Source organism: Dunckerocampus dactyliophorus, chromosome 16 (assembly GCF_027744805.1).
Source record: "Dunckerocampus dactyliophorus isolate RoL2022-P2 chromosome 16, RoL_Ddac_1.1, whole genome shotgun sequence".
Taxonomy (NCBI): domain Eukaryota; kingdom Metazoa; phylum Chordata; class Actinopteri; order Syngnathiformes; family Syngnathidae; genus Dunckerocampus; species Dunckerocampus dactyliophorus.
In genome coordinates, this window is record NC_072834.1 from 11,251,659 (window position 1) to 11,276,885 (window position 25,227).

General features: G+C 39.9%; 2 protein-coding genes across 2 annotated transcripts in view; one reads left to right on the forward strand and one right to left on the reverse strand.

Annotated features, from left to right (window-relative positions):
• Positions 1-6,690, forward strand: part of hsd20b2 (hydroxysteroid (20-beta) dehydrogenase 2) — a 16,709-nt gene extending 10,019 nt beyond the window's left edge. The window contains exons 3-11 of the mRNA XM_054754957.1: positions 81-156; positions 1,405-1,512; positions 3,473-3,540; positions 3,627-3,671; positions 3,745-3,779; positions 3,858-3,939; positions 4,023-4,088; positions 6,138-6,284; positions 6,361-6,690. Of these exons, the coding sequence (XP_054610932.1) occupies positions 81-156; positions 1,405-1,512; positions 3,473-3,540; positions 3,627-3,671; positions 3,745-3,779; positions 3,858-3,939; positions 4,023-4,088; positions 6,138-6,284; positions 6,361-6,504 (771 nt within the window). The 3' untranslated portion in view covers positions 6,505-6,690. The remainder of the gene's footprint in view (positions 1-80; positions 157-1,404; positions 1,513-3,472; positions 3,541-3,626; positions 3,672-3,744; positions 3,780-3,857; positions 3,940-4,022; positions 4,089-6,137; positions 6,285-6,360) is intronic.
• slc12a9 (solute carrier family 12 member 9) lies at positions 5,865-24,050 on the reverse strand. The gene is made up of 14 exons (XM_054754956.1): positions 23,795-24,050; positions 19,666-19,890; positions 19,449-19,583; positions 19,225-19,362; positions 15,094-15,396; positions 14,901-15,008; positions 14,659-14,770; positions 14,354-14,511; positions 14,192-14,274; positions 13,993-14,117; positions 12,884-13,076; positions 12,620-12,794; positions 11,405-11,551; positions 5,865-11,035 (listed from the first exon to the last, which is right to left on the reverse strand). The coding sequence occupies exons 2-14, from the start codon at positions 19,868-19,870 to the stop codon at positions 10,197-10,199; spliced, it is 2,721 nt and encodes a 906-aa protein (XP_054610931.1). The 5' UTR covers positions 19,871-19,890; positions 23,795-24,050; the 3' UTR covers positions 5,865-10,196.
• Between the last annotated feature and the right edge of the window lie 1,177 nt (positions 24,051-25,227).

A 25,227-nucleotide genomic window follows, 5' to 3' on the forward strand; every position in this document is an offset into this window, starting at 1 on the left:
GAGACAAAGTCCAGCATTAATAACCAGCGATGTTTCTTATTTTTGTTATTTATTGTATTGAATGTGTTCTTGTTCTTCAGCTGGCTCGAAGAGGCCTGAATGTTGTTTTAGTGAGCAGATGTGATGAAAAGCTGCGACAGGTGGCCAAAGAGATTGGTGAGAAGAGATGTTGTACATCAGTGGAGGCAAAACCCTGCCGTTAGGTTTGAAAATACATTATGGCTTTGCAGAAAAAGCTGTAAAGCGATCCCTCATTTATTGTGGTTAACTGGTTCCAAAAACTGTGACAAGAACATTAGGAAATCAGTAGGAATCAACCTTAAGAATCTGAATATTTTCAGAGTTTGAGCACGGAAAACCTGTTTATGACTTTCTAAATACGATTTTTACCGTTAATAGAGCACTCCAGACATGAAATAACACCCCATAGTCACCTTTACACTCATACAGTATATATAATCAGTGAAAATAAGACATTTAAGACATAAATAAGACCTGTGCTTGTTTCGATAAATGTCTTTTGGAACTGTGAACAGAAAGCAACATCAGGGATTCAGAGTTGAGTTTTAGCTGGAGTATGGCCACAGCAGTAGCGCCCGTGTTATTATGGTGATGATGACTATTATTATTATTATTATTATGCCTGTTGTGAGATAAATAATTATAATATAATAAAAACCTGTTTTTGGCGATCAACTTTGATGTGTTTTACTACTGACACCTAGTGGCCAGCGAAGACAACAGTTCATCCATGTCTTGTATTGCCTTACACTGTTTTAGTTCATTTTGAACATTTTTATCTTTGAATATGCTTAATTTAGGCCAAGAATACGTAACGTTTGCTTAAATATGCATTTTTTGGACTAATAACAGGCTGTGGTCAACCACGAAACAATTCATTTTTGAAAAACAGCGATAGAGTGAGATGTAGCAAAGGACGACTGTATTGCCAAACAGAAATTAAAACATCCATTTCATTACATTTTCTTTTATTTTTAAATCTTTTTATGTTACGATGATCTTTTTCCAATGACAATTATTGGAAAAAGAAGGAAATGCCGCACCCATCCCACCTCTAGATACCGAGAGCGCCAATAAGTTGTAACTGAAAGCAATAAAACTGAATGTGAAAACCAGGAAGTTGAAAATGAAAAAGAACAACCCTGAAAAAAAATTAAAAAGCACAGTCAGTGAAAAATATTTGTTTTTAATGTCTGCATTCTATTTTCCAATTAAATATCTTTGAGTGCCAATACATCTTTTTCTACAATCCCAAAATTCATGTTCAATATCAGCACTCAATGGCAGGGTTAGGCTCAACATACAACATTAAAATAATAATTCAAATAATATATTCAATTGTACATATATGTTAATTGCATATCATTATTTTCTCTCTGTCAGAGGGCCAGTATGGACAAAAGACTCACACCATCAGGGTGGACTTCACACACGACCACATTTACCCTTTTGTGGCCGAACAACTACAGGACATGGAGATTGGAATTCTAGGTAAGAAAAGAGCTATTGGGAATGATAAGAATTATACGTAGGGCTGTCTTCAACTAAGGATTTTCATGGTCAAATCTAGTTTGTTGGATTTCGTCCATAGTCGACTAACATTAGAACTTTTTTTGGTTTTGTTTTGTTTTAGAGCAGAGCTAATGGCGATCCCCACAAATAAACACATCCCATTTGCAACTGTTTCCGCTTGAAAGACAGGCTAAAGCACTCAGATAAACAAACATGGAAGGTGTGCAACGACAGTACCAGAATCGTGACACTTTCAGTGTCACGATTCCGGTAAAGAGTGATGAATCCTGGTCACATGACTTTTTTTTAATATGATTCGACAGTGAGATTGTTAGTCGAATCCTCCGAATGGAATTGTCATATTGTCGACTATTGTAAGACACCCCTAATTATGTAGTACTGCTGATAGTTTGGATTTTTTGACATGAAGTTAATGACTTTACCGCCCTCTTTGTCCCGTCAGCTGAGTTCTGGTCAGATTTCGGTGATGAGGAACGTAGTTCCAGTTAGTTGGTGGGGCCACTTAAGTAAAGAGTTTGGCTTCTCAAAACTATATGCGTTCAAAAGAGTAATACATTTGCATCAGAAAAATGCCTCCTCAAAACAAATCAGACCTCACAATCGCTTCGCGTTACTTTCTCTCCCGTCATACCACTGCGCGCTGTCCTTTTTTGTGTGTGTGTTCCATCATAACATGTCATAACGTCTTCATCCACGCGTGTAAACTCTGTGGAACACATGGCGCGCAGTGATACATTTTTGTGATGCAAATGTATTAGACTTTTGAAGGCATATTGTTTTGATACAAAGTAGCAGTCATTATCTTATTTTCCTGATATTACTATCCTAAGTTCACGCTTATCGTAGTTTATCTAGCATAAACATGACTTGACACATTTAATAATGTTGATTTAATAGTGTTGTCAACAATCAGTGCACAGGAGCATCGTGATGTGAATGCGTGTTGCCTAGCAACACAAGACTTGAGGTTGCTTTTTTATGTAGAGTACAGGTGATATTATATTATGTTATTATGTAATGTTATGTTCTGTTATGTCATGTTATGTTGTTTTATAATGTTATGTTGTTATGGTATGCTATTATGTTATGTTATCTGATGGTGTTATGTTATATTATGTTGTTATGGTATGTTATTATGTTATGTTATTTGATGGTGTTATGTTATGTTATGTTGTTATGGTATGCTATTATGTTATGTTATTTGATGGTGTTATGTTATATTATGTTGTTATGGTATGCTATTATGTTATGTTATTTGATGGTGTTATGTTATATTATGTTGTTATGGTATGTTATTATGGTATGTTATTATGTTATGTTATTTGATGGTGTTATGTTATATTATGTTGTTATGGTATGCTATTATGTTATGTTATTTGATGGTGTTATGTTATATTATGTTGTTATGGTATGTTATTATGTTATGTTATTTGATGGTGTTATGTTATATTATGTTGTTATGGTATGCTATTATGTTATGTTATTTGATGGTGTTATGTTATATTATGTTGTTATGGTATGTTATTATGTTATGTTATTTGATGGTGTTACAGTATGTTATATTATGTTGTTATGGTATGCTATTATGTTATGTTATTTGATGGTGTTATGTTATATTATGTTGTTATGGTATGTTATTATGTTATGTTATTTGATGGTGTTATGTTATATTATGTTGTTAAGGATTAATTGGATTTTTATTATTTCTCATGGGAAAAATTGATTGGGTTAGCATCCGTTTCGGTTAGAGTCATACCTTCTGGAACTGGAATTGGAATTGATTGGGTTAGCATCCGTTTCGGTTAGAGTCATACCTTCTGGAACGGACTAGTGATACGGCAGCACCTACAGTATTTGTGAAATCTACTTAATAAATCGGGGGGGAAAAACGACTATCCATGTTCTCTCTGTGTTACAGTTAACAATGTGGCAATGTCCTACTCCGATGATTTTGCCTTGTTCCTCGAAATTCCATCTGCTGAGCAGGTACATTTTGTTCAATTACAAATGACACAGACTCATCTGTGAGTTGTTGCTAACATCTGGGTTCTCTTGTGTGTGTTTGTGACCAGAAAATCACCGAGGTCATCAACTGTAACACGCTATCTGTAGCTCAGGTAAGATGATGTGATGCATGTTTGACTATCTGCGTTTTATCTATGTCTTATTTCATTCTCCATCCCTGCTCAGACCACAAGATTAGTTCTTCCTGGCATGCTTCAAAGGTATGTTCATGATGTCATGTGGCTACTGAATAGCATGTACCTGCTGGATTACACACGGTTGTCGATTGTCTGCTGCAGAAGGAAAGGGTTGATCATCAATATCTCCTCTCAAGTGGGGATCCACGCACAGCCTCTGTTGGCCCTTTACTCCGCCACAAAGGTACACATATAAATATACTACCAATTACTTGCAACTTAGATTCAAACCTACCTTTTGTGTCTTTTTCTTCTTCTGCCTTGCAGGCGTTTGTGATTTATTTCTCTCAGTGTCTGCATGCTGAGTACAAGTCAAAGGGGATCACTGTGCAGGTAAACAACTCAAAGAAAGTTGAAAACTATATTTACTTGCGGAACATCATTCTTTAGACATTAGTTCTATTATTTTTTCCCAAAACAAAGATTCACCAAATAAACAAAAATACAATTAAACACTTTCAAAGCTACTGTAATGCAATCTAAAACATAACAATACATTTTAAAAACTGCTATTCCGACTTTTTTATTTTATTTTATTTTTTTTCAGTGAGGCCCTTACACTGTGTAATCAAAATCCAGTCATCCCTTGTTTATCGCGGTTAATTGGTCCCAGACTCTACCGTGATAAGTACATTTCTGCATCGTAGGAATATTTTCATAGTTAGAGCCCAGAAAACCTGTTTCTGACTTTCTCAATACAAGTGTTAACATTATTAGAGCCCCGCAGACATGAAACAACACCCCAATAGTCACTTTTACACCCCTATTATCTTTGTTTACGTCACATTGCGCAGGCTACGGCCGCCGCTAGCATAGCAAGCTACCAAGCTAACTAGATAGACTCCAATTTACTTATTCTAAACGTAAGAAAGTGCTTCGAACAGAGTGGGGAAGAAAGACATAGTAAGAAGCCAAAAACTTACCCCTTCCACACGGAATGAGAGGAGAACCTTTTTTTCGATCTCAGTCATGGCATGTCGGCTCGGCTCTGCTGGCTCAGTAGCCAGTCTCCATGCAGTGTGAAAGGTCATGTAATCTTAACATCATGTCTCATGACATTACTGATGCCTAGTGACCAGAATATTACATGTAACTTGTCTTTCAATATATTTTGACTAATAATAGGCCATAGTCAACCACAAGACAGCTATCATTAATTAATTCTTTTAGAAAAACCACAATATAGCGAGGAACAACTTAATCACACCAAGCCTCCCCCCAAAAGCCACAAAATCAGTAAAGTTACTGCAATGTAATGTAAATAAAAAATAAAATAACATTTAAAATATATACTGTATATGTATATACTGTGTGTGTGTGTATATATATATATATATATATATATATATATATATATTCATCAAAACTTTAGCTGACCAATGATAGATACATTATTTAGAAACTCTTCTATCTATGACAGGGGTGTCCAAAGTGTGGCCTGGGGGTCATTTGCGGCCCGCGGCTCTGATTTTATCAGCGCGCAACACAGTCTAAAAATTTAATTTAACAGGGAAACAAAAAAAAAAACAACAACAACAGCAGCAGCAAAAATGGGAAAATCAATCAAAAGTCAAAATATTAAGAGAAGAGTTGTAATACAGCAAGGAGAAAAAGACATAATTTCACAACAATAAAGTAATAGTATGAGGAAAAATGTCATTTTAATAGCATGACATTGAAATATTAAAGAAAAAAGTTTGATTATTTTTTTTTCAAGCCAAAAACAATGACTATAGTTGTAATTTTCGGAAACTTAGGTTGGGGGAAAATGTATAACATGGGAATAAAGTAAAAATATTAGAAAGAAAGTTGAAATATTTGGGAAATTATCCACAAAAAATCAACAGCAGAAATGTGACCAGAGTAAAGTCAAAATATTAAGAGAAAAAAAAACATTTCTAATGAGAAAAAAGTTGCAATGTTATGAGAAGAAACTTCTAAAATGAGGAAAAATATCATTTTGGTAACAATGTTGAAATAAAGAAAAAAATACATTGTTTTCAAAGATATAAAGTTATAATTACGAGAAGAAAATTTACAAGAGGAAAGCTGAAATGAACAGCAGAAATGGAAAAAAACAGCTGTAATTTTATGACAATAAAGACAAAATATTAAGAAAAACGTCCTAATCGAATGAAGAACAAAAGTTGCAATTTTACAAGACTAAACTATGGAAAACATGTCATTTTTAGTAGCATTTCACCTATATTACACAGGTGAAAAGCAGTTTTTTGTTGAGGTACATACAGTATACCTTCTTAGCATATCTCTATGTGTTGATTTACTAAATATCAAAGTGGCCCTCGCTGGAAAAAGTTTGCACACCCCTGTTCTATGACATTATACTTACTTAATAAGGAATAATCATCACCGTTTCCACAGTGTGTGATGCCCTTCTTGGTGTCCACCAACATGAACAAAATGAAAAGCAGCTGTCTGGTGAAGAGCGCTAGAGCTTTCGCCCGAGAGGCCCTGAACACAGCAGGCTACTCCAGCTACACCAGCGGCTGTCTGCTACACGCAATGCAGGTCAGCATCAATCATATTTTAACACACACTTATCATAGCAAACACATCAACTCATCTATTTCCTATAATGTTGCAGAGTTTTGCGTTTGGACTCCTCATGCCCGACTGGCTGCGTATGTCCTCAGTCTTTGTGGGAAAGTTACACACCACAGCACAGCAGAGAAAAGCCCAAAGAGGAGCGTACAAGGAGGACTATACACTGGAAGGAATAGAGGAGTAATGACCAGAGCCTCGTCTACATGTTTATATACAGCAAACGGAGGCTTGGGAAGCTGAAAAAACACATTTCTCATTTGATGTGAATAACTTTGGGGAATCTGGTACTGGTATATCCTCCAGAGACCCAGCAATGCATTGTTGTCCTCCGTAAGGGACAAGCATTTCACTTAGTTCAAAATCCAAAACACCGTACAAGAATAAAACCTGACATGTGGGGCATTTCAATGATTTGTGATTTGTTGGGGTTTGTCCAATTAAACTTACTATTAATACTTTTTCATGAAAAGGTGAAGATGGTTGACGCGACCTAACGCAACCTAATAGTGATGGGTTGTTCGCGAAAGAAACGGCTCCTAGAGCCGGTTCTTTAGGGTGAACGAGCTGTCGTTTTTTGTGATGATGTGTGGTGCCGTATGTGGCGACACTAAACGGAAGGGGGAGGGACAGGTTACCCACACAAGCAAGCCAAAAATGTGAGGAAATTGAGCAGCAAAAAAACAAAAGCTGACGCACTTGGCGTTTCTGAACTCCACTAACGACTACCAAACACTAACTACTGTTAACTGGATGCTGCTTTTTCTTTTAGTTCTGCTCATTTTAGTTCATATTTGGTTGTGTAATAGGCTTTGTTGATATTGTACTGTTTTTAGGGGTGTCATGACACTCAGTTTACGAGACGAGACGATACATGAGATTGGGCCTACGAGAACAAGTTGAGACGAGATTTGAATTTTACTTTTAAGAAGTACAAAGAAAAATATTAAAAATACGTATACGTAGATTACGGTCACTGCGCAATTCGTACCGGAAACGCAATCGGTTCTACGCATGTGCCGAACGCGTCTACTAGTAATCACAAACACAACAAGATTAACAACACAATGTTTATTACATTGAAACACTAACGCGGTTACAAAGATGACAAGACATACAGTGGTGTGAAAAAGTGTTTGCCCCCTTCCTGATTTCTTATTTTTGTGCATGTTTGTCACAATTACATGTTTCAGATCATCAAACAAATTTTAATATTAGTCAATGACAACACAAGTGAACACAAAATGCAGTTTTTCAATGAAACTTTTTATTATTAAGGGAGAAAAACCTAAACCCTAAACTAATAACTGGTTGGGACACCCTTAGCAACAACAACTGCAATCAACTTGCAATGAGTCTGTTACCGCACTGTGGAGGAATTTTTGCCCAATCATCTTTGCAGAATTGTTGTAATTCAGCCACATTGGAGGGTTTTCCATCATGAAGCACTTTTTTAAAGGTCATGCCACAGCATCTCAATAGCGTTCAGATCAGGACTTTGACTAGGCCACTCCAAAGTCTTCATTTTGTTATTCTTCAGTCATTCAGAGGTGGACTTGCTGGTGTGTTTGGAAACCCAAGTTGGTTTCAGCTTGAGGTGACCAACAGATGGCCGGACATTCTTCTTCAGGATTTTTTGGTAGACGGCAGAATTCATGGTTCCATTTATCACAGCAAGTCTTCCAGGTCCTGGAGCAGCAAAACAGCCCCAGACCATCACACTACCACCACCGTATTTTACTGTTGTAATTGGACACACACCTTCCAAAAACGTTTGTCTCGTATTTCCCAAAGGTCTTGGGGATCATCAAGATGTTTTCTGGTAAAATTGAGAATTGTTCTTTTTGTTCAGCAGTGGTTTTCGTCTTGGAACTCTGCCATGCAAGCCGTTTTTGCCCGGTGTCTTTCTTATGGTGGAGTCATGAACTATAACCTTAAGTGAGGCCTGCAGTTCTTTGGATGTTGTTGTGGGGTCTTTTGTGACCTCTTGGATGAGTCATCGCTGTGCTCTTGGGGTAATTTTGGTTGGCCGGCCACTCCTGGGAAGGTTCACCACAGTTCCATGTTTTTTCCATTTGTAGAAAATGGCTCTCACTGTGGTTCGCCTGAGTCCCAAAGCTTTAGAAATGACTGTATAAACTTTTCCAGACAGATAAATCTCTATTAATCTCAGTTATGTTTTGACAAGAGGGGCAATCACTTTTTCACACAGGGCCATGTAGGTTTGGATTTTTTTTCTCCCTTAATAATAAACAATTTCATTTAAAAACTGCATTTTGTGTTTAGTTGTGTTGTCATTGACTAATATTTAAATTTGTTAAATGAGTTGAAACATTTAAGTGTGACAAAAAAGCAAAAAAAAAAGCAACCAGGAAGGTGGCAAACACTTTTTCCACTCCACTGTATATACACACTCACTGGCCATAACATTAAGTACACCGGCACTATGTAATATACTCCAATAAAAGAGCTGTATCAAACACACAAACAAAAAAACGATCCGTTTCGATTGACAGTCAGAGAACTAATAATTCAACAATATGTTTATTATTGTGGTTTACTGTGGCGTACCGCTGCGATGCATCACACTGGGAGGCGTTTCTAATATTTTGGGTGTGTGATCGGCGTGTGGGGGTTATCTCGTATTCTCGTAAAGGCAGAGTGTTTGTTACAGCTCTTGTATTGGATCTTAATTGATATCAGTGCAAGTGTGCCTAATGACCTGTGAGTATATATCTGCATTTACTCAGTTGCCTTTGTGACAAACAAGAGCAATGCCTGTGTATACTGTAATGACATTCATTAGACGTACATTTAATGGCTTTTTCATGACAAAAAAACAGCGTAAGTGAGAGGTGCAAAGCTGAGTCATGGTTGGCAAGTTCCTGTTCCTGCTGAGGTAACATGCAGTGTTAAACACAACAATGAAAGAGATCGAGAACTGCATTTGCTACATTGCAACTGGAATAGAATAACTTCACACTTATTTGTAACAATCTTTACCTAATTTGATCCATCATTGGTCTTTGCTTGATTAGATTGTCTTTTGTGCCGATCATCGCAAGTATGCAAACAAAACAAAAGTAAACACTTCCAGAACTGTTCCTAATTCTTATGTAAATACTTGAAATTGTTCCCTTAATTGAGATTTTGAAAAAAAAAAAAAGACTTAAAAAGTCAGCAAGAAATTAAACAGACAATGTAAAATTCTACAATTGTCTTTCAAATACCACAAAATTCAGAATTACACCCCTGATGATATGACTCCTTATATGAACATTCCAAAAGAGCCTGTTATGGTCAAAACAAATGGTGGTTTTGTTTTGTTTTTTGTTTTTTTTAAAGCTTATTAAGACATTAATCATAAGTGTCACAATTGTTTTCATAATCACTAAAGCAGTCAAAATGCATGAAATTATATAGGAAAATTTCCTACTAGAATGTACAATACTCAAGTGTGTATCTCCACTTGGCTGACAGTAACAGAGTTTAGAATGTAGTGTCAAACACCAACCAGACACTTCATTAGGTACACGTGCACCATCTAATGTGATCTAATACTAGAGCAAAACTAATAACGCTGAGTTTTCATTGACATTGTCAGACATGTCCAATTAAAAATACGTTTACCACAATAATAAATATATTGTTAAATGAATACCTCTCTGACAGTGTCAATCAAAACTGTTCATTATCACCTCTGTAAAAGATACAACTCTTAGAGCTCATTCGATGTATCTAATGGAGTGGCCGGTGAGTCTGTGTTAAGCTACCATTGCATCCACTTGATGTGTTCATTTACATGTAACCAGTGCTTCTATACACACTTAAATAAGCAGTCAGGAAAGAGTTTGTACAAACACAGATAAGCTCTCGTGCTTACAGATCAGTGTATGTTACAGGGGTGACGCCATGGATGAGGAGCGTTGGCCCTAAAGCGTTGGTCACTGCTTCCAGTTGAGCCAAGTACATCTGGGATTGGCTGTGATGAGCCGGAGGACGTGGTAAATACAGGAAGCGGACAGCAGCCTGAGAACTGTGCTCCATTAACATACAGTTCACTGCAGACAGGAAGTGCTCTGAGAGAGCTTGGCTCTGCCCCTCAGCGCCCTCCATTGGCTGAGTGTGGTGTTGCACCACCGAGTCCCACGGGACGATCTTAATGGACGCTCGGATTCTGAGCTTCTTCAGCAAGTCTCGAAACGTCTCTTCGTTCACCACCCAGCCTTGGTCGCTGGACTCCGTCTCAACGTTCAGGAAGATCCTCATTCGTGCGTGGCGCCACTTGCTGGACATGTTGAGCACGCAGGCCATCTGCAGTAAAAACAGACTGCACACGTCCTGATAATCTCGGCACCCAGGCTGCAGCAGGTTGAGAGGCCACACATCGATGGTCCGCTCTGAACCGTCCACTTTGCTCTGTTTCCCCTCTCCTTCCAAATGGAAAAAATAACGTCCGAGGCACACATTCTTGTTCATTTTGATGGCGTCGGAAATTATCCCGATGTATTCTTCGGGCGAGAGCCACCGTGGGCTCTCAACATGTCGGACTGGAGGGAAATGAGCCTGTAATGAAGGCAGGTCAACCCCAAAATTATACTCGCCCTCAGTGCCTTGTCCCAATGTCGTGCCACAAAAGGCAGTATCTTGAAGGAAGAAGTCCTCAGGGGTGCAGTTGTCATAGAAACCCAAGATCAGAGTGTTGGGCTTCATGCCACCTTGAAGACACACAAAGATGTCACCAGAGGATACTTAAAAACTAGAATGCCCTGACATCTCCTAAATATGCCGAAAGATGTATGCGTTATTATGAATTTGTTTTCCCGTTATAGTGGATGAAGTGACTTAGCCATCTATTACATCATTATTTCTATTACATTTGAAGTATTTTCACTTTGTTCTCATGATTTATCTGGACACTTCTGATGCGTCAATTCCGTAAACTTCAGCTTCAGCTTAACAGATGCCGTGTCTTCTGTGGTGTGCTGTGGTAAAGATCTTTTCCACAGCAAATGGTTCACAATAAAGTTATAAGTGACATTTTAACCCCTGACGAGAAAAGAGGAGCATCTATTCAAAGTGCTTACCAAGACCTGTGATGCGCAGAAGATGCTGTGTTCCCTGTCTGACAGATGGAGAGAGCGTCAGGTCAACGAAGGCCTTCACCCCGAGCTTATCAACTAAGCTCAACCAGAAGTTGTACTGTTGCTGCACAGGATCCGACGGCAGAGAATCTTAATAGCAGGGAAGATATAAAGTGTGAATTATTGACATTATTCATGTTACATATCAACATTTGATTGTCTCTTTGATTTTCCTTCAGGAAGATAGAAACGGTTAGCATGTTGGCCACACAGTCAGGAGATCGGGAAGATCTGGGTTGGAATCTCCGTTGGGCATCTCTGTGTGGAGTTCGCATGTTCTCCCCGTGCGTGCGTGGGTTTTCTCCGGTTTTCTCCTGGTGACTCTAAATAGTCTATAGGTATGAATGTGAGAGTGAATGGTTGTTTGTCTATATGTGCTCTGAGATTGGCTGGCGACCAGTCCAGAGTGCACCCCGCCTCTAGCCCAAAGTCAGCTGGGATAGGCTCCAGCATACCCGCAACCCTAGTGAGGATAAGCGGCATAAAAGATGGATGTAATATAGCAACTTGCCATTTAAGCAGAGGTCTCAGTTACCACTATCTGCCACCAGGGGGCAGTGGCATTGAAAGTGGTTGTGCCCACATTATTTCTGGATCCTCACAAAATCCTAAGTACCTCACTGTGTAGTTTTTTTGCATATAAATTGCAGAGTAAAAAAAAGCCTAATGCTAATGACGATGCATGAAAAAACATGTACTTTCTGTGAGCTGGGTATGGTACTCTAGTAAGAATACATCTGCATTCATACTTTTAGTATGCCCTCTTTGGATTCATCGACTTTCAATTAGATAATGTATCACAAGACACCGTTTGCTTCAGGGCACGACAAAGAGTGAGTAAAACCATGTAATGACAATGTAGTAGTAGGTTGATACTGGACGCACTTTGCTGTGCTAGCACACATCTACTGTACAGTCTGGCTTACTATAAATAACCATATCAAACAGGAAGTGAAAGAATTGTAGCCAGTCTGTTAGCAATACAAGCATTTGACACCCATCACTGAGATTACACTTTTGCTTGCATAGAAGTAAACAAATGAAGTTGCATATGCTTGCATGTGCATTTAATGTGTATGTGTGGCAGGCAGAAAAGATAAGAATCCGTTAATGCTGTTAGTTGCAGATGGCCTACACAGACCATTCCCAAATAATTACCTAGATCTCCAAGCTGCACGTGGCCCAACACAAACAGTCCTCCCTTTTTCAGCTGGTTGACAAAGAGGATCAGCTGACAGGAAGATCGTGGGTTTGCAACCATTAACAGCACCTGTGGCCTCCAGAACTTCACATGGTCCTTCCTCACATCCAGCATCAGCAGATACTTGCGCACCTAAAGCCAATGGTGGAGAATGAGAGATTTAAGGGAGAGCAGTGACGCAGGTACAGTACATGGTCAATGATGGGTCCCTTCTTAGGTACCTGATGGAAGATGAGAGCCTGGCTGATGTAGCCCCAGCTGCTGGTGGGAGATCGGTAGTGAAGGAAAAGCAGCAGCAACAACAGGAGGACGATGCTGCCGGAGGAGTACACAGGGTTTATGACGAACATCATGACTAAACAGCTCAGGATGCCCAGCAGACACGTATGCCAGGAAAAGAACTGGAACGTTGGCCTGTAAAACACAAATACAAACAGGATGCCTGTTTGAAGATGAACTCACCTTTTAGTGCCCTATGAAATACAGTATACGACTGTCATACAGGACAAGCAAACAGGGGTAATTTTACTGGTGAAGTATCAGTAAAACTTGATGGATTTTTTTGCAGGTCGGTGATTGTCACAAAAGTAACCCCAGATATGCCCAAGTGACTGACTTGGAAACATATTATAGCTGGACAATAACATCTGCCAATATGGGCATAAAAAATCATACTTTGCACATTGCTTTGTCATTATATGAATGTTCGTGTCTCATACAAATGTGCACCTTTCCAATTTGTGTAGTTACCAATATTATTTAAGAGGATTCCTATTTTTCTTACTTGAACAGAAAATGTTTTAAACTTTTGGTCATGATTTTTTCATTACTATTTTGTTGAGGCAAAATGTTAAAACATAAATATGACACTTTTTCAATAAGTTGTATTGCATATTGCAGTATTTGTCTTATTTTTCCACAAACAGTGTTTATTTGTAAAATGAATCCAGTGGCATCACAGTTAAAGAGGCATAATGTGTTCAATCATTAAACAAGATGTGACCTGACATTAGTTTGAGGGAAGCACTGCAGTCAATATCAGTATCAGTTGATATTGGTATCGGAAATGAAGTGCTGAACAATATCAGTTTATCGGATGTTGATAAGGAAGCCAATATTAAGCATCTCTAGATCATACCTGTACCTTTTTGGCAGCTGGTAAGGAAAAACAGTTCAACCTGTTCAGTAATGATCCCTATAGGGTACATTAATGTTGATAGTATTTTTTTAAAACAGCAATACAGCTCAAAATGGCAGTGTTATTACTATGGTAAATGACAGAGTAGCTGAAACCTTTTGTTTCCTGTGCTCCACATTGTTTTCGGATTACCTGAAATTTGGCGCTGATGCCCACTCAAGGGCCAAACAAGCCAAGTCAACAGCAGCGTAGGCAAGTAAGTAGAAAACAGTTACCAAGCTGGCGACAGCATTGAGTTGACCAGCAAACACCACACACTGGAACACAACACACAATGCAAGTTATCATGCTGTATGAGTACACGAGTGTTCGCCACAGAGGGCCTGTTCACCTGTGCAAGCCCCCACGTGTAAACCACAGCCATCCATGGGTTTCCTGAGTTGGATGTGATGGTGGCGGGGGCTAATGGCAAACCTGTGGGGGAAAAAAATCTGCTTAGGAGAAAAGAAAAGACTCGGACAAGGAGAGATGTCGTGGAGAGGTATAGCGGTACCAAAGAGCTTATCCACAGCGAGAGCATGCAGAATGCGGGATGCTCCGATCATGGAGCACATTGCAGCAAACAGGGCGCCGCAGTATATCCCAATGGTCACAAATGGCGGCCAGATGTTTATTCTTTGGAGGAAGCCATAATCTTGAATCAGCAGAGTCCTAGAGATAAAAAAAACAAAAAAAACAAAAAAACTGAAATGGACCAACCTCCCAGATTTGAAAGCATCAAGAAGCTATACAGTGGAATACTTTATCTTCATCTACAGTATTACCAAGCATTTAACAGGCATCAACACAGTTTCCCACCTGTCACAGGTGGCGCTGACCAAGAGAAAGAAGAGAACGTAGACGATGAATGTGTAGATGACGGCCACGATGGTACCTTTGGGGATGGATACACTTGGAGTTTCCAGGTCTCCTTCAGAGAGGAGCACAAACATCTCAGTGGAGCAGATTGGTTAATTCATTCCATTAATTACCTCACAAGATACAAGTTATTCAAAAAGAGTTGAAACTATGTAACACAATACAATGTAACAAGCTATAACCTGACATGTTGGCTCCAGCCATGATTCCAGTGCAGCTGGTGAACATGACAGCAAACACGGTGGAAAAGGACATGACAGTGTTGGTGCTGTAGTCCAATGAGTAACCAGCTAGAGGATTAAAAAACAAAAACAAAAGAGACGTTAAGTAGATAGCCATGAAGTGACAAATGTCAGAGTGCACCCAAACACGTACAGTCCAGGTTGTTCTTCAGTGTGGTCATGTTAAAGCCAGTATAGCTAGCATTGTAATGCAGGGTCTGGTTGCCAGGACCCAAGTGACTGATGACGAAATCCAGGGGACTGACAGCCAAAGAGCTGATGAAGACGGACAGCAGCGACACGGTGACAAGCAGCAGGATGGCGAAGGCGGTGCGGGAGTAGATGTGGGCGCCCACCAGACACACCATCAGACACAGCAGGAGGACCACAGAGGAGTAGAGCACGGTGTACCAATAACCTTGAGGGAGCACATGCACACCCTCGGACACGGACGTTTCTGAAAGCAAACAGACAAGACACGGAGATGTGCCACCAAATGAGGCTTTGGGAGAAAATCATTACGAATTTTGTGGAACATGTGGAATTTGATAAGCTGAAGTAAGTACACTCCCCTCCAATAGTTTGGGAGCACCTTTCAGCGAGGTGATGATGTGTAGTTGCTAAGTCTTGTCAGTCGCACAGTGGGCCAAAACTCAAACTGAACTGGATATCAACCCTCACCACAACTTTGTATCTTTCCCATTATTTATCCTGAAATTGTCAACACTTGTATATTTCTGCATATTGAAAGTATTAAAAACCTTAAACCCTTCTTGTCCTTTTAACCAACATAATTGGTGAATGAAGGACACTCATATGCACCATCAATGCACACACACAGATACTTGTTTGAAGTTGCCAACATGACAGAACATGCCCCAATAATCCAGGCTGAAATAGTAGGTAGTACGGTCAGATTTTGAGAAAATATCTCATTCGAACTGATGGAAACATATGTAGCCTACACACCTTTTATCCCGGTTCCTCGCGTGCGCAATGTCGGAACATACCAATATAATGCACCCTTGTGGTTGTGCTTTCAGGTTGGGACAAAATGTGCATGACAGCTGATTAATGTGAATGTGTCTTTATGTGGACATATTTTTTTTTTTTTTAACATCGGAGTGGGGAAAATGTGCATGTTTTCGTGTCCGTTCATTCTTGCTTGAAATTTCCCCTTTCCGATAGTCGATGTACGACTATGGTTGTTTTGGCGTGGTTGTTCGTTTCAATAAAGTGATTATTGATCACCAATGTCCGGGTAAAAGCTACAGTATTTAACATCCACACAAAAACATCACAATTTGCGAGGTGAGGGATAAACCCGGAACAGTTTGCAGCTGTGAAATGGGCAGATTACGGGTTTCCCAGCATGCTTTGCATTTGTTCAAAGGATCACTTTTGACTGTTTTATGCCTCTTTAAAAAGGTGTTATTAGGTACAGACAGGGTGTAATAGTTCAAGTGCTGCCGTTTTTAGCCGTGTACAGTTACATTATTTTGACTTTTGGTCTGAATCTGGCACCCTTATTAAGAATGTTTGTGAATTTCGTGTTATATACAACATTGTTTCCACTTTTAAAATTATAATGCCAGAGGAGTAGTTTATATTGGAGGAATAGCTTAATTACACAGATTGCTTTAAGCAATTAGTTTGATAAGGTCCGTGAGGCAGGCCAACTCAATGCTATTTTCCAAACGGTTGCGTGGGCTAGATTTGGCCCCTGGGCCTGAGTTTGACACATAATGTAGACGTTTGTACCTTTTAGTTTCTCTCCCCGTTTCAGCAGTGCGGTTTTGAATTCCCTGTTGATGACCTTAACGATGATGACGGGTGTGGCATTGCTTCTGCCATACACAGTGGGATGCAAGTATCCATGGTGTCGAGATCGACATCCAACTCGATTTGATTGAAGAAAATTGGCAATCCATTTCATCTGGTTCTCCTCTGTTCTGGACAGCCGTAGCATTTGTCGTGCATATAAATTCGGAGCACCGCGAGGATCACATTGTTCATTCGTGCATTCTGATCCACTTCATTAATTGTATTTTGCTCAATGATTTTTTCCTTTGCTTCTTCCTCAAGAGTGGTGCGCAAGGCAGCATCATCATCCAGTCGTACCTTGATATGATCCTGTAGTACCTTTATATCATTGTGCAGTGCTCTATTTTACTAATTAAGGTTGTGGATCTCATTACGGACCTCAGAGAGGCTCTTCTTGAGGCTGGTATTCTGTGATTGTACATATCCAATCTGTGTTTGCAGGCCTGTTAGATCTTGCCTTATTTGAGCTAGTTTCCTGCACTTTAATGTCCTCCTTCAAGGCTCAATATAACACTTACCCTTCTCTGGCCCTATTTCTGATTGTGGACCCGTATCTACATTCTTCAGGGCGCCATACAATATAAAATCCTCCTCATTCAATGTCCCATATGGCTAAATAATATATACTGCTCAAAAAAATTAGAGGAACACTTCAAAAACACATCAGATCTACACTGGGGGGAAAATGATCTTGAATATCTTTCCTGATTGTAGCAACTCAAAATGATTCTCAGTAGTTTTTGTGGCCCCCACGTGCTTGTACGCATGCTTGGCAACGTCGGGGCATGTTCCTAATGAGACTACGGATGGTGTCCTGGGGGATCTCCTCCCAGATCTGGACCAGGGCATCAATGAGCTCCTGGACAGTCTGAGGAGCAACCTGGCGGCGCCGGATGGACCTAAACATAATGTCTTAGAGGTGTTCTATTGGGTTTAGGTCAGGTGAACGTGGGGGCCAGTCAATGGTATCAATTCCTTCATCCTCCAGGAACTACCTGCATACACTATCCACATGAGGTCGGGCATTGTCGTGGACCAGGAGGAAACCTGGTCCCACTGCACCAGCGTAGGTTTTGACAGTGGTTCCAAGGATTTCCTCCCGATACCTAATAGCAGTCAGGGTGCCATTATCTAATCTGTAGAGGTCTGTGCGTCCTTCCAGGGATATGCCTACCCAGACCATCACTGACCCACCACCAAACCGGTCATGCTGAATGATGTTGCAGGCAGCATAACGTTCTCCACGGCATCTCCAGACCCTTTCACGTCTGTCGCATGTGCTCAGGTTGAACTTGCTCTCATCAGGGAAGAGCACAGGGCACCAGTGGTGTAGTTGCCAATTCTGGTGGTCTATGGCAAATGCCAGTCGAGCTCTACGGTGCTGGGCAGTGAGCACAGGGCCACTACAGGACGTCGGGCCCTCAGGCCACCCTCATGGAGCCTGTTTCTGATTGTTCGGTCAGAAACATTCACACCAGTGGTCTGCTGGAGGTCATTTTGTAGGGCTCTGGCAGTGCTCATCCTGTTCCTCCTTGCACAAAGGAGCCGATACCGATCCTGCTGAGGGTTGAAGGGCCTTCTATGGCCCTGTCCAGCTCTCCTGGAGTAACTACCTGTCTCCTGGAATCTCCTCCATGCGTCCTTGTACCGCAGTGATGCCCTGGTCCAGATCTGGGAGGAGATCCCCCAGGACACCATCCGTAGTCTCATTAGGAACATGCCCCGACGTTGTCAGGCATGCATACAAGCACGTGGGGGCCACACAAACTACTGAGAATCATTTTGAGTTGCTACAATGACATTTTGGCAAAATGGCCCAGTGTGCTGCATCATTTTTTCACTTTCATTTTTGGGGTGTCTTTGATTTCCCCCCTCTATAGGGTGATCATTTTCATTTCTATCAAATTATGTGGCATCATTTTGTTACTAATACATCACCTACTTATTATCAGGAAAGATATTCAAGATCATTTTCCCCCCAGTTTAGATCTGATGTGTTTTCAAAGTGTTCCTCTCATTTTTTTGAGCAGTGTATAATAATATAATCAGATATATATTTTTTTGCTGATATCGGCCCAATATCTGATCGTAAACAGATTTTCTATGCTGTCACTATGAAAATATTTCACTTAGAAATAAGTAAGAATACTACTTTGCGGAAATTTACTTATCACGGTCAGGTCTGGAACCAATTAACCATGATCAACAAAGGATTACAGTATACTCACAACACAGACTGATGGATGTGACCAATGGAATAAGGTTCCCTTGGCTACAAATGTTTTCATTGTAGAAAATGCTTTCTTTAGTGTTTGGTGTTTAGTGTTTGGTCTGGAATATGAAATGTGTTTTAAAGAAATATTACTAGAAAAATGAGCAACTATTAAATTTAATTAAATTACATTACGTTAAATTAATCTTTTTATTTTTTCAAATGCCTATATACTTCAAATAAACTTACCAGCATCCATGCCAAAGACATCAAGTATAGCCTCCACAAGACCAAGAACATATTCTCCACATGCAAACACTTTGGCCAAGAAGAACATCAAACCAATACTTCCTCCAAACTCAGGGCCCAGTGATCGACTGATCATGTCTGATGAATTGTCAAGGTTGTTGCACCGTAGATAAGCTCAGGAAAATGCACAGATTCCAAATATGTGAAGTCACTGGTAAGGATACAGTAGGCGCCACCGCCTTGTATGGCCCCGTTGGTGGAAATGGCACAGATAGACAAGATGGTAAGCATTATGATGGTGTAGGCTACAAGCACCATCAGGAGACCTTGCAGGAGACCAGCATGACCAACAACAAACCCTGCAAAATGAGATCATGTCAGTTTAGGTTCATCTAAATATACACCCAACTGATATCTTTTCGTCAAATGTCCATCACTCACCTGTTCGCAGGAACAGTACGATGCTGAACATTGAGAGGATCGTTGGCACCATCACCCCAAAAAAGGTGTTAAGCTTTCGGGGCTCTTTACTCGGTGTGCCAGAGTTGGAGTCGGGGGACGTGTCCACTACGGCGCCGCATGTTGCCGCCGCCACCGTCAGACCACACACCCCTGAAGTGATGAGGGGCGTGCGTTCATTGGACATGGCTGCTTCTTCAGTTTGCCCTGTGAAACAGAAATCAACAAAACACTACATCTGTCACATATCACAAATATCTCAATTATACAATGATTTAATGTCTGAAGTCTAGGTTATATTTTGATTATTAATAGCCAAATCTTAAGGTGGTGCCAATTTACTAAATAAAACTATGCAATGAAGACATCCAGTGCCAGTCAAATGTTGAGACACACCCTCTCATTCACTTGCATAACAAAATGTCTAAACGTTTGACTATATGGACACAAATATTGAAACTCCTGGGTATTCTACCTACAGAAAGTGAAAATGAAAAACAATTACAAATCAAAGAGATGTTTATGAATGCCTTCATTTGTGACATTTTAAAACGGTTAGGCAGAGTACTCCATTATCGTTGGAGGATGCTCCTCCATTGTGTCTTTTGGTATTCAAGCATTTGAATAGCGCGCACTAGTCAGCTGCAACCAGAAGGGACGCTGTTGATTCATTCAACTATTTTGTAGCCTGAAGAAGAAGAAAACATCAGCTGCAAGAAGTGGGGCTCAAACCATAACAAGGCAACCATTTCATGATTCATTATTGTTCTTGGTACGACAGTAGCATGGAAACAGGAGTTCAGGATATTTGTCTTCTTTCCATTAAAAGTCATATTTAAAATAGTTTTAAATATTAAATAATTCATTTATTTTTGCTGTCCTCACAGTCAATAAGGAAATTTAATTAAATGCCTATTCCTTGTCACCAAAAGGACTCATGAGTTAATTTTATTTTATGTACAAATAGGACAAGCAGAGCCGGCTGGCCCACTAGGCAATACAGGCAATGCTTAGGGCACCGTGACCTCCATGCTGCCCTACCCTCAATATAATTATGGAACGTTTAATATATATTACTACTGATAGCAAGATAAGTCTCCATGCGCTCATAATTTTCGTACATAATTTTGCATATAGTTGTATACGGTCATCACTCGCCACATCGCAGCTCGAACTTCACAGCTTTACTCTATCACGGTTGTAAAAAAATATATTGATTAATAAATCATGTTGTTTCATCGCTGAATACGGCCTATTATTAGTCAAAACATATGCATATTTAAGGAAATCTTACGTATCTTCCACAATTGTACGAGTGTAAAGGTGACTATAGGGGTGCTATTTCATGTCTAGAGGGCTGTAATAATGATAAAACCCGTATTTAGAAGGTCACAAACAGGTTTTGTATTCTCTAACTACAAAATATTTGATTTATAAATGAGGAATCTTGTCACGGTCGTGTCTGGAACCAATTAACGAGGGATTATTGTGTATGTACTTTCTAAAGGTTTTGTATATAGTTATTTTATTCAGTTTTTATATATAGCTATAGCATAATGTAAAAATAGCTTATATAAAGAATTATTGTGTGCTAATTGTGAGGTTATTTAAATTTGTTGATGATGATTGTATTTATAATTTATGAAAATTATCGCTTATTTAGAGGATTTTTATTTTGTGGTAAGGGTATTTATATTGTATTTCTGACTTTTTTGGATTTATTTGCAATCTGTTAACCATGTAAATCGGGTGACATGTTATCTTACAGGTTAAAAACAACTGTGAAAACAAAGCCATTTAATCTCTTTTGTAAGCGTATGTAAATCGCCAATGGAGAAGAGAGCCATATAAAATCTCGCCTAGGCGCCACATTGGGTATGACCGGCTCTGGTGACACGCTATTGAAAATCCACCAAACAATAAGGCTGTTTGTAAGACAAAAAGAGTTCTGGTTTTGCTGAAAGCAGCATAGCAACTCCACTATGCTTGTAATGTACAGTATATACAGTAGTTATTGTCCAAGCACTCACAGTTCCTGAAAATGCTAATCACCAACCTCACCGTAGCACTGAGTTCTAAAACGCTCCAAGACTCATGTATTTTTCTACTGGTCATCTGAGCATATTGAAATGCAGCATATCTGATTCGGAAGTACATAAACAGCCTGACGAAGTGCTCAACTGATGCTACAATGTAGCCTTACACATCACGTTACGTTTGACAATTTTACACTCGTTTTCCAATTCTTCTCTTTGCATAAAGCACAGCAAAAGTTCAAACAATGACACACCAGCAGGGAATGCCCAGCGTGTGATGTTTTGCGGCACACAAGCCTTAATGAAAGCTGCTCACACCTCTGTTTGGTATTTGGAGCCAGCTGACTCACAGTTGCTTGTCTGAATTGACACACGGCCCAAACTAAGAGCACTTCTGCCTTCTTCATTTGACCAATTGGAAGACTGCCCGAAACTCGTTATTCTCTTCCTTTTGTTCAAACTGTAACATGGTGAAACATGCAAGAAGCAATATCTTCAATAATGAAAGTGTTTCTCTTCTGCCGGAGACTTTATTGAAATGGTAACGCAGGGGCGAGTCTCACCACTGATTCGCTGCTCATATTTGTTCACATTGAGAGTAATAAGCAGTTCTTCCCTTGCAAATTCTCGGCAATATGTTTACTGAATTGACATGACACGGGCCTTTCCGCTATGAGTGAGGTCATGTGCATTGTTAGTAACAGTCCCATCTACTGATAACATCAGGAGGCTCAACTGCCTGTAAACAATAACCTCTTGTTGTTGGCGTGCGTGAGCCACTGTTGGACATCATCTTAAAAAATATATAACAGCCATTGTGTTTTTCTCAAAGACATCCATCAAGCTGTATCACAATCACACGGGTTAACCACTTACTGCACACCCTTAACATTAGACATTACACTCCAATACAATACATTTCAAAAAGTCTACATTACGGAAGTTTTAATCCTATTGGTCGTAGCTACACACGAGGGGCAAACTGTATGATGCAAACTACAACCAGAATACACAACTGGGACGGCAGTGGCTCACCCACCTTGCCTCCAGTGCTGCCCACACTGGTGTATGAATGCGAATGAATGTTTGGTGGAGAGGCCATAGGAGCAAATTTGCAGCCATGTTTCCGTCAGACTACCCCTGGGCAGATGTGACTACAGATTTAGATTACCACCACCAGTGTGTGACTGAGGAGTGAATGAATAATGGTTTCACTTCATTGTGAAGTGCTTACCTTGACGAGCGCTATAAAAATCGAATCCCTTATTATTATTAATAGCTTAATATTTGTTTATTATAAAGTTTTTGTCCGTTTTTACTACTTTATGCATTTATACTACAGTATTTATTCTTCCTTTGCTCTCGGCAAACTCTATTAACCCTAGCACACTTTCTTTTTCTCTATTAGAAAATGGTAACATATAAACAAGTCAAATTTAGGAACTGAACAGACTAGCAGGAATTGCTGACACTTGTCGAAGTTGTAGGGTTAAATATGTGTAAACGTGCTGCTCTTTAATGTAACTTTGTCAAGCATGTTTCAAATAAACTAGACCATTACCAAAGCATGCATTATTTTTGCAGTAAATGTGGTTTACAGGCAGTATAGTAGATTTGAATGTGGTGATTATTACTGATATGTGACTTGTCTCCTCTTTTCTAGTTTTTTGTTCACACTGAAAACAAAGGCTGTCGTCCATTCCAGATGTTGATGCAAACCGCCACTCATGGTTTAATGAGGCCATCTGATGGTCTCTGTTACTTTGGAACACAGTGGCGTTTCAACCTAAATCTTTAGTCACGTAAATGACGCTAAAACTGTTTAACGCACTGTTAAGAAGAAATGCACCAGGAGAAAAGAGCGTATTCGCTAGCGTTATATTTATAGTCCGGAAATGACCGTTGCCACCAGCCGGCCCGGCCGGCGGCACACACGGTGTTGCTAAAGCAACGCACCCTCGAAAGTGACACTCAAACTAATGAAACGCATCCTGGAAAATGTACACGTAGACTCCTATAGAAAAGTGGTATGCTTAATTATCAGGCTAAACCACAATAATGACTATTCAACTCACCACTGGCGTTCGTCGACAAATTATAGCCCCCACTTCCTGCTTCTTGTCAACTCCGTAGTCTTGTTTAATATGTCCGCTTATGTCCAGTTGGTGGTGATGGCTGCTGCTGTGTCAGGCCGATGGTCGGCGCCAAGTAGTTCCCGGTACCGAGAGCTGTGGCCTGAAGAAGATGCCCAGTGACAATACAGCAGCATGGCACGCCTCGTCCTGTGGTTATTTGCGCTAAAATGTCATGGGAGAGCGGAAAAGCCGCCATGTGACTTGCAAAAGGGGAGGGGATAGCAACAATGAGGACATCTTCAATAGCATAATAGCCACGCCCCTTCTTCTTTCTCTTTATTTTACCTCGTATGACACATCATACATTTTTATCTTTTATTCTTTTACTCAAACATATTATGGCATATTATGTGCGCATATTAATAATTGGATGTAAAGTTGAAGGGCTAATGTTTTTGACTGCATTGTTTCTACGCACCAGGGGCCGCTGTTGTTCGACAACACAGCTCTGCAAAGAGAGGACAGGTAGGGAAATTTCATTAGGTACATCTGCAAAGATGCAATACAGTGGTACCTTGTTTTTTGTTATTAATTCATTCCAAAAGGTCACACGAAAACCGAAACGTATGGAAACCGAGGCCACAGAAAATCATGTAAATCTAATTCAGCTGTTCCATCCATCCAGCCACCCATTTTCTATGCCGCTTTTCCCGACACCCCAAAATATGAACAAAAACTAAATTTTATAAAGAATAATTACTGTTTTACAGGCAGAAGACAACATTAAATAATTATAAATGACAAATGGATGGACGTTATTGTTGATGCAGACTTGTCATACATTCTTGTGAGATCTAAATCAATTGTGTTTCTCATCTTCCTAATGAAATTGCTGGCACTTTCTTTGGCCCCCATGGCGGGTTATTTAGCAGTCCCAGTCGATTAAAAATGCAAGGGCAGTGAGTCAGCAACTGTTTGGGCATCCATTTTGCAGAACGATACAGTACAATGCAAACGGACTAGTTTGCTACGTGCAATACCAAGGCAAAATTTAGGTGAACATTTTTGAAGAAAACTGACTCATATGAACACTGGGGCATCTGGAAACCGAGGTTCAACTGTATGTGGTGTAGATGGAAAGAAAACCCCCACTTATACTGTATATCAATGATATTCCATGATAATAAATTGAAATATTAATACAAACTCGTGTGTTCGGTGGCTTAATTTGAACCTCGTGATGTCTGCATGCATGCTTGTGAATGATAACACTAAAAGGAACACAGGAACCACTCTTCATTCTGCAACCCACGCAGCAGGTCACATATTATTTCCACCCAGGGAATTACAACAACAAAGATACACGTTTTGTTTTCTCATTATTGGTTATGAGGCGCTTTTTTGTTCCCTCTAGGGGCGGGCGAACCGATTCA

Excerpts from the sequence above, each read along its gene's own strand:
- slc12a9 (XM_054754956.1), bottom strand. The coding sequence starts at position 19,870 with ATGTCCAATGAACGCACGCCCCTCATCACTTCAGGGGTGTGTGGTCTG. Across the intron at positions 19,363-19,448 it reads ACAAGGCGGTGGCGCCTACT|ACATGATCAGTCGATCACTG; the intron begins GTATCCTTACCA and ends ACAATTCATCAG. Across the intron at positions 13,077-13,992 it reads GCATCAGCGCCAAATTTCAG|GCCAACGTTCCAGTTCTTTT; the intron begins GTAATCCGAAAA and ends TGTGTTTTACAG.